The 9,956-nt window shown below is 35.4% G+C and overlaps 1 protein-coding gene across 6 annotated transcripts in view; it reads right to left on the bottom strand.

Moving 5' to 3' along the window:
* Positions 1–2,231: 2,231 nt before the first annotated feature.
* The window catches only part of fhod3b (formin homology 2 domain containing 3b), a 174,914-nt gene continuing 167,189 nt past the window's right edge, over positions 2,232–9,956 (bottom strand). For 4 of the 6 annotated variants that reach the window (XM_084435706.1, XM_084435707.1, XM_084435709.1 and 1 more), the window contains 3 exons: positions 6,236–6,416; positions 5,989–6,150; positions 2,232–4,271 (listed from right to left, as the gene is read on the bottom strand). In XM_084435706.1, the coding sequence (XP_084291832.1) occupies positions 4,189–4,271; positions 5,989–6,150; positions 6,236–6,416 (426 nt within the window). In that variant the 3' untranslated portion in view covers positions 2,232–4,188. Of the gene's footprint in view, positions 4,272–5,988; positions 6,151–6,235; positions 6,417–8,198; positions 8,223–9,956 lie in introns of all 6 variants that reach the window. The other 2 variants (XM_084435705.1, XM_084435708.1) reach the window with 1 other exon arrangement.

The following is a 9,956-nucleotide window of genomic DNA, read 5'->3' as shown; positions in this document are numbered from 1 at the left end:
ATACCTAGAAAAGCGCTATATAAATGTAGAATTTTTTTACTAATTGTACCTAACAATTATTATTATTATTATATATTTTTTTACCTTAGTACATAGTAAAGACACCTAATATTAAGTGGGACCAGTCATTCTTATATTGTTATCTTTTGTTGAATGTCCGGATCACATCTGTTTTAAAATGATTTTTAATTTACAGTGCATGATCATATAAATCAAAATTTTGTAAGCATTTCAATTTACATTAAACAGTGGTCTGTTAATCATCATGTAATGTTTAATAAGTTAATTAGTAAACATTAACAAGCACATCATCTCATATTTCTAGCTATATATATTTAACAACAAATTATCCGTTAAGCATTATACAATGTTTGTTAATGATTAATTAATGAAAGTTGTTCAAATGTTACCAACTGAAAAAAGGAAAAAGTACAGCTATCTTCAGCTTTAGAGAGAGACTAAATCTGAGCAATATGAAAGTTCATTGGCGTGGACTTGCTGTTTGTATTTGGAAAACCTTCCAACTTGAAATTTCTACAATTAATTTCTTCTAGTATTGTGCAGACCCTATTGTTCAGGGACATTGTGTAGCTATTGTGTAGACATAGACAGGCTAGGAATCAATATATAATCTCTTGCTTTTATCACTTTCTTTAGTTTGTAGTTGGCATACAACTTGCAGAAAAGACATAGTTTGCACTGGATTTTACCATGAATCCTAGACTTTGGATTTTGTCTTTTATTTCCTTTCTGTGATCTGATCTGAGCTGATTTGCTTTTCGTTTCCTTTTGACCTACCGTTGAGATTTCTGTTTTCTTTCTTTTTTTTTTTTTGCTTTTCCATGGCATCTTTCTGTCCTTGCTTACAAAGTTATGGGGACAAATGCAAACTCACTTTTGCCATAGATATATCTAACAAACAAACAAACAAACAAACACAAGGTTGTTTTTGTATGGTCTTGTACAACCAACATCTTTACTGCATTAGGCATGTTACATGTCTGTTGTTGCACTAAAATTGTCATACAATTATGATTGTAATGAGATTCCATCAGTTTCGATGTTGTCACAGCTCATTTTAGAGGAGCCCTGTGACACTGCAAGAGAACCATCTGCTGTACATGACCCTAAATAAAGGTGGTGATATGTCTAACAACTGTTCTTGGAGAGTTTGTGTGACTGAATGAGTGAATTGTATGGAAACCCGTTGAACTAATTGCGACTTTATCTCTCACAAAAGCAACTTATTTCTTGTAAATGCGACATTCTTGACTGTTTTGCACTGCACTGTTTTCAACTAAAAACCTTCACACGGATCTGTGCATTTTGGCTATTAATGTACATGAAAACACAAACTTTTGAAAACAGTGCACATTGAAAACGATACTATTCACAAAGTGACATCACCAACTACTGGTCTGGCAACATAACAGCGTTTATAGTCATTTTCACGGATGTTTGTGAACGGGGATCATTTTAACAATGTTGTCATGTGTGGTTCACAAAACCTTTCAAAAATGCAAAGGAAAAACAATTGTAATTGCGGCTTTACCTCTGACATGACTTACAAAAACTGTAATATTATTACATGCCTCTGTGGAATACTTGATTCTGATTGGTCAATCGCACCATCCCTGATAACAACCAGTAAAAACCGGTAAAAACACAGGCACAAAAAAAAAAAAAGTGGTTAGCTAATAAAATATTAAAACTTAAATCAAGATTTTGATCTTTCTTTGCAGAAGCTTTGCATTAATCTCCATTACTATGGAGATAAACCCCTTCAGGCTGATGCAAGACCGTTTCGCGTCGGGGTCCTGATCACTCTTTCAGGGTTTATTCCGAGATAACAACCGGCTGGATGTACATTATCCCTTACATGTATACCTCGCAATTGAACTTACTTGTAAATGCGACTACCTTGCAAATGTGATTTTGTTTCCGGTAATTGCTACTTTACATCTTGCTGTGAACTTTATACCTCGTGACTTTGTATCTCGCATTTTGATTTTATATCAAGAAATATCATCTTTCATTGCGACTTTGCATATTGCAAATATGACTTTTGTCTCAAAGTACTGTATAGCCAGTGATTTTTCACACAAAAAAAATAAATAATTTGGAGTCTTTCACTAAATTTGTTGCTGAGGGGCTTCTGTGGCTTTAGAAATACTACGCTCAAACAAACACACTGTTACCAAGAAAGAAACAGTCCAACTCTGTGTTCTGGATGTTGCTGTAAAAGCTTTTTATTGCAAAGTACAGTAAATGCTTTTTCCTTTAGGAATTTAAAAGTCAAATTTTCACATTCTCGAACTTTTATTCAAAACCAACTTTTTATGGCACTTGTAGCAATGGGTGAAACTCTGTATGCGAGTGCAATAATATCAAAGGCCATTTGAGCAGGGCTGATGGGTGCATGACAATGTTTCAAGTCTGTGCTGCGTAAACACATGAAACAAAAGCTACGTTCACAGGGTATCGAGACGTCACAGGCTCCATCCACTTAACCCCAATATAATGACATTGCCTGCTGACATTTATTGTTTGAACCATGCATGGCTTATTTTCTCTTAAATTAGAATTTTCACAGAATAACACTGCTTTTGACCTATAATACACTATTCTATACAAAATAGAAACAAAACAAACAACAAAAAATAAAAACATTGAAGTGACATTTACACAATTTTACAGCATCTGTCTCACGTTTAGCCTCTACATCACGGTTCTACTTTACATGTATCTAATCTCTTATCCACATAATGCTCAGAGTAAAAATCTGAGGGAAAGGTGAAAAAATCGTCTCTATAGTACTTAATTTTCCAATTCCTTTCGAAATTGCATGCTACACATGATAAGGTGCTAAATGGTACTATTATCATAGACAGTGGACGTGTGTCTGTGGGAAATGTCAAATTACCAAACAAAAAAACAATGAAGCGGCTTTAATCTTGCTAACGTTCTGTACTTTACACTCTCCAAACCCATATGATATTTTTTGTTCTGTAAAAATATTCAAAATGCAGAACTTCAATGACAAATATAGGGTGAACTATTCCTTTAAAATGGCTAAAAATCGGAATGTTTCCTCTTTTTTTCCTTTTCCTTAAATGCCAATAATCAAATTCTCATAAAATATATTGCGTCAAGGCACTCATTTGATAAAAATGCCATCGCCACTTTTTTAAACAAATATAGCTAGTCTTTTCATTTAAATTAGACGATTGTCTACTTTTTCATCTCGCAAGTTATGAAATGAATGTATTAAGGATAATATATGAGGAAGGGAGTAGGAGAATGACGGCTTTCTAGTTTGTTCTCATTTGCGAGCAAAGTAATTTGATCATCTTTACCCATGTGAAACCGGTTTTGTCCACACAAAGTTTTAAGTTTTGTTTTCCCCTTAACTCTTGCTCAACTTCAAGCTATCTGAAAGTAACCGTACATGTAACACAATAAGCTCTGCTATTTTAAAGTACACAAACAAACACATTTTAACACAGCAGCAAACCAGAGGAGAATGGTTGCTGATTTACATGAAATATGAAGACTGAAGGTGCGACTGCTGAATTCAATGCCATCTGAGTTCAACCAAACAGCCAGTACCGACAAAAAAGATAGGAGAGCATCCAGTCATCTTCAAACAGTTTTTTTTTTTTCTCTTTTTTTTTTTGGTTCATTCTGAAGGCCACAGCGGCAAGAGACGGACATTTGTCTCTGTACTGGAGAACTGGACAATCAGCATTCTACAGGCTGTGTGTGTGGGTGTGAGTGAGAGAGCATCTACAAACGTTGTGCAGCAACTGTGCTTGTTCTCTTTCAAAAATGCATTAAAACGGATGTTTGGGATATCATGTTAACAGTCCACAAGTACAGAGCAGGAACAGTGGACATGCACCTGAGTGGTTTTCATTATTCTCTTAGACCACCATCGGACAATATGCAAATGTAGGTGAAGCTAGTAAATGGAGTAAGGTCTGATTACACGTCCAAAGTTAAGTATATGGGTTAGTGATTATAATCCCGTTCACCTGTGAGAATATGAACTGTCCACAGCAATAACCGTCATAAAACACAAACCCAGAAACATGCACCTGCTCCAGATCTAGAATAAAGCAAACCGGAGCTAAAGCGACCTGTTCCAGCTCGTGTGTGTTTGTGCTGAGACCCTGAGCGTGTGCTGTCTCACACTTGCATCTCAGAGCTGCCGGCCAATCCCAGCGCCTGTGCCTCCTCTGGCGTAAGACCGTTCTTCAGTGTTCTTCTTACTGTGGAGAAAAAGAGAGGAATGAGTGAGAGAGCCAAGCAATATGGAGAAAACACATGATGCAAACGTATTACAGAGAGATATACAATTTGATATATAATTTGAATTGTTTTTTATAATTCTAATAAATACTATTCAAACTAATAATAAATATATGAAAAAAATAAGCACATAAATATATGAAAAAATAAACATATTGTGATTATTTGCAAAATAACGAGGGTGTGATTAAAAATATCGAAATAATAAAACTTGAATCTGCTTAATTAAAACAAAATTGTTTTAAATTTAATTAAAATTTGTGATTAAAAAATGTATCTGAATAATAAAACAATTTAATCTGTTAACCCTTTCTCTGCCGTTGACGGAATTTTCGTCAGTTGTGAGAAAACGCTTCCCTGCCATTGACGAAAATTTGAGGCTTTCTGTATTTTTCACTGTTATACGGCAGGGGGCGCATTGAGAAATCTTCTGAAAGAGTGCGGAATCTCCTGATCAAAAAACATGCGAAGAAAATGCAGGAACAAGCGGTCTTATGTGTAAGCAGATGCATATGTAAAATAACGCGATCATCAACATTAAGCAGCATATAAATCAAAACTGCCTAATGTTACCGAATGAAATGTCGACCCAGGTCGAGCTACAGGACTGTGCAAACATTAGGGGTGTTGATGGACTCGGATCTGCTCCATCTATGTTTTGATCATCATTCTGAATCCGATCTGGATGTAGTTTTTTTTTTTTACAAAAGCGTGATTTTCTCAGCTTTTTGCTCAAAATGTTGCTTTTTTATTAAACTTACCCACATTCAAGTGTTGATAAAAAAAAAGAATGCATGAAGCTTTTTTTTTTTTTTTAAGCAGGGGGTCTGTTCTTTCTTTCTGCATGTTCAGATATTCAAACAGCAATATATTTTGGGGGCCATGAAAATTTTGTGCAAATGATCAAAAACGCGGGCGGTGGAGCTTAAAAGCAAAAGAGCTTAAATTAAAACATTAAAATGTATTATCTACATTTTTGTATGTTTTAAATCCAATTACTGTTTTAAATTGTAATTACTTCCCAAATGATTCATTCCCAGACAGCAACATAGTGTGGAATCCAAGTGTACCAGATCTGGGCCGGATCTGGGCCAACACTATGTTGCTGTCTGGGTTTGTATGTACTATACACTAACATTCGAGGCCAGCTATCTCAAATTAATTATTTAGAACTTTTGATTCATCAAAATATTCTGGAAAAAAAAGTATGTTTCCACAAAAATATTAAGCAGCACAACTGTTTCCAGCTTCAATATTAATAAGTGGAAAGTTTCTTGAGCAGCCAATCAAATACATTAAAATGATTTCTGAATGATCATGTGACACTGAAGACTGGAGTAATGATGCTGAAAATGCAGCTTTGCATCATAGGAATAAATGACATTTTAAAATATAAGAAACTAGAAAACAGTGATTTTAAATTGTAATAATATTTCACAATATAGATGTTTTGCTGTAGTAATCAATAAATGCAACCTTGGTGAGTTCTTTCAAAAATATTTTTCAACAACACAAGACGCAACTTGTTTCAAAAACTCAAAACAAGTAATACGGCAAAATTGTTTCCTTTCTGAGGCCCAAATATGGAAGTATACTGATAATAAACTCCTAACAAAGCAAGAGAGACAGTTACAAAAAATGTGTGTGTGTGTGTGTGTGTGATATTTGCAGACTCACAGGATTTGCGGTTGGCTCTGGAGCGTCTCCTCTCGCGGGGCTGTGCGCGCTGACTGGGGCCCTGAGTTGCTGATTTCACAATCCGTTCCATGATCTCATCTGCTGTATCATTTGTGCAATTAGAAGTGTCTTCATTTGCAGCAGACAAAAGTGCCGTATGGCCTAGAAAAGAGACACAAGAAGGAGAGAGTTTCAACTTTTTAGGACTCCTACAGCTACTGCAAATCAGCATTATCTGTGAACATACCTCGAGTGGCTCGAGTCCGTGTGCGGAGGCCAGGGAGAACGGATGATGGACTGTCTCCGCCCTGCAGGCTGGTGCGCAGTACTGCAGTCATCTGCTCATGTTCAGCTACGTCCTCAGTGTAGCCCAAACCCTGTGGCGGACACTCCTGACCCTCCAGAGGAGCGCCTGCAAACTTCCCACTCTGAGAACAACAACAACAACAAGACATTCATTCATTATCAATACATACAAATGAACTCAACCGTATTTTGTTTGGCTGTGCCAAAGATTTGTTTCCCATATTTTCGCCATTTACTAGTTTCAATTCAGACAAATCTGTTTTATATAAACATTCTTCCAATGCATGATTAAAAGTAGTCAAATACATACATCGCACCAAAACATGCCTTTCCATAGTGATTTAGTATATTATTCACACATTAGTAGATTTTAGAGTGCATTAGTGCCCGCCCACTTTTTCCAGAAGTAATTTACCTATAAGGATTTGTAAAATAAAACCGATGGAGAAATATAAAACTGTTCATTTAAAGTTGTTGATTATATCTATAAAAACAATATATATATATATATATACACAGTACTGTGCAAAAGTCTTAGGCATGTTAATACCCCCCCCACCCCCCTCCAAAAAAATGGTTTTAAGTCAGTTATTTATATCTTTTGCTGTAGTGTGTCAGTAGGAAATATCAGTTTACATTTCCAAACATTCTTTTTGCCATTAATTGTAATAATCCAGTGAGATTTGTGTATGCACAAGGACTCTGACAGCAGCCGGTATGATCTGATCTCACCATCATCGAGTCCGTCTGTGATTACATGAAGAAACAGAAAAAACTGAGACAGACTAAATCCAGAAGAACTGCGGGAACGTCTCCGAGATGCTTGAGGAAACCTTCCTGCAAAGCTGCAGTACTGTGAAAAGTACTGGCACTTGTGTTAAAATGCTGTAAAGTGAGAATGCTTTCAAAAATAAAATCATAAATTGAATTTATTTATGATTTAACTTCTATTAACAAATCCAAATCAATATTTGGTGTAACGACCCTTTGCGTTTAAAACGGCTTTTGTCCAGGTACACTTGCGCATAGTTTTTCAGGTAGCTTTGCAGGAAGGTTTCCTCAAGCATCTCTGAGACATTCCCGCAGTTCTTCTGGATTTAGTCTGTCTCAGTTTTTTCTGTTTCTTCATGTAATCACAGACGGACTCGATGATGGTGAGATCATCAGATCATACCGGCTGCTGTCAGACTCCTTGTGCATACACAAATCTCACTGGATTATTACAATTAATGGCAAAAAGAATGTTTGGAAATGTAAACTGATATTTCCTACTGACACACTACAGCAAAAGATATAAATAACTGACTTAAAAAAAAATGGGGGGGGGGGGGGGATTATAGGGATATTAACATGCCTAAGACTTTTGCACAGTACTGTGTATATATATATATATATATATATATATATATATGTGTATACACACACACATACAGTCAGTCTGTCTTTAAAGTTATCATTAAAAACAATTTCTCTATGAAGAAAACGAATGCAGTTTTTACTTTCGGGAGCTGATTGTTGCACTCTATTAGTTTCCTCATACTGAAAGCTGCACATATCCAATGTAACATCTGTCACAGGTTTGGATTTTTAACAGCAGACTAAAAACAATGCGTTTAGTGTGTTTTGAAGCAGCTTCACATCTTTATCAGCTTTGTTCAACATCATGTTACATCCAGTTTAACAAACTCTTCAAATCCACATGGAGAACCATAACAGTTGGCAATAATAAGAGAGACAAATATTGATTCCTGAATTCCTCAGCCTCTAGTTGTTATGGGGTGCATCACAAACTCGCATACGATCTGGTAACACATGCTGGACATTACAGGTCAGTGAAGTCACGAGAAGAAATCTTGAAACCCATTCATGCTCAACTGGATAAAAGCACAAGGATACACGCATACCTCATCATCCTCTTCCTCATCACTCTACAGAGAAGAAATGAAAGAAGTCACATGGCAGAGAAGACGAGCAGGAAATGTTGGGTTGAAAAAAGTTTTTGGTATTTGGTTTCACAATTACAAAAGAATCTTGAAGGTTTCATAACACATTACAAAATGTACTATCCTGAGTTTCTTTCACTTTAGGCAACTCTATTTTTTTTTTTTTTTTACTGTCAAGAATGTGTCATGGTCATAAATTACCCCAAAACTAAAAGAAAGAAATATGAAAATATATTCGAAAGGGAAAAATGCAGAACTATCAAGAATGTTATACACTGTTTTCATGATCACAATCATGAAGCATAAAGTTTTAAACTAAATACAAAATAAAAAATATATATGACTGAAATGGTAAATTATTTATTAATGCATGAAAATAGCATAAAATTAATATTTACAATTTGTCACAATATATAACTATAACTATATATATATATATATAGTTGCTTTGGAGATGAAATGTGACCTAGACCAGTATTATTTTAGTTTTTTTTTATTGTTTTGAAATAGGTTTTATTTTTATATTACATTTTAGTTCGCTTTCTAATGTCTATATAGTTTTTTAGTTTTTATTTCTGTTTCAGTTATTGTAGTACAGCAAGTTAAACTAAATGAAAATGAGAAATGTTGCTTTGACAACTAGCTGTAATATATATATATATATATTTTTTTTTTCAGTTGTTTTTGTGACCTCGACACGTTAAAATGAAATTCACCGTAGTACTGCATGTGGTAAAAAAAAAAAAAAAATCTTTAGATTGAGCACCAAGTTATAAAGTGTTTTGAAAATCGTCTCTACATAATCCACTTGGGCTTATTATTTTGCAGCAACATATGAAACCAACGTGAACTTCTTCCTTTACCTCAGCTTTACCTCTTCAGAGCCAGAGCTTGCATGCACGGCTCCTACAGGGACATCCAAAGGTTTGGATTTTCACACAGAGATTGAATTAGACACCACTCTTAGACTAAGGCAGACCCCCGCCAAGCATAACATGCCATGAAGGGCTATCCATGGCTACGACATCCCCCATAAGAGGCATTAAATTGGCCCCCTGGAGTAAAGTCTACCCAGGGCCAGCCCAGAACTGCAAAACCCATGACAATAGACTGCTTGTTTTATTATTGTAATGCAAGTGGTGAGCGTGTTTTTAGGCTATTCTGACAATCCTAAGGGTGGACTGGAATATAGACGATAAGAGTCAAGCCTCATTGGTCTCAAGTGGGTATACAGTTCGAAGTGCCAAAGATATAAAAGAATGTTGAATGAGTCACTGGAAAAAATCAGGAAATATAATGACTCCCTCTAGTGGTGCAATGGTGAAGTACAGAATTTAAGCAGCTCGCTCACTCCATTTTGAAAAAAAAAAGTTTAAGAAATGAGAGGAAAACTGAGGGCAATTTTCTCTACGTTAATTACAGGACAAAAGTGTTTGGAAAATAGATCAGTTTTCAAATCAGAGATTTGGATATTTGAGTCAAACTTTGAGACCACAAACAAACGACATTAGTTGAAGCAGGAGAATAATTGCATAGTTACTTTTATGTCCTATTTTCTTTTAATTATCAGTTTTCATCATTGTCTTCTGGTTTTTGAATAATCCACTGTGTCATCGCATTCATGATGAGATGTAGTTGAATCAATCTTATTAGCATATATATATTTCATCTGGAGAAGATGTGATGGAATATGTATACCTAAATAGTCTGAAGCACCAG

The sequence above is a fragment of the Rutilus rutilus genome (assembly GCF_951802725.1).
Source record: "Rutilus rutilus genome assembly, chromosome: 17".
In the NCBI taxonomy this organism is placed as follows: domain Eukaryota; kingdom Metazoa; phylum Chordata; class Actinopteri; order Cypriniformes; family Leuciscidae; genus Rutilus; species Rutilus rutilus.
This window is presented reverse-complemented; position numbering and strand designations above follow the sequence as displayed.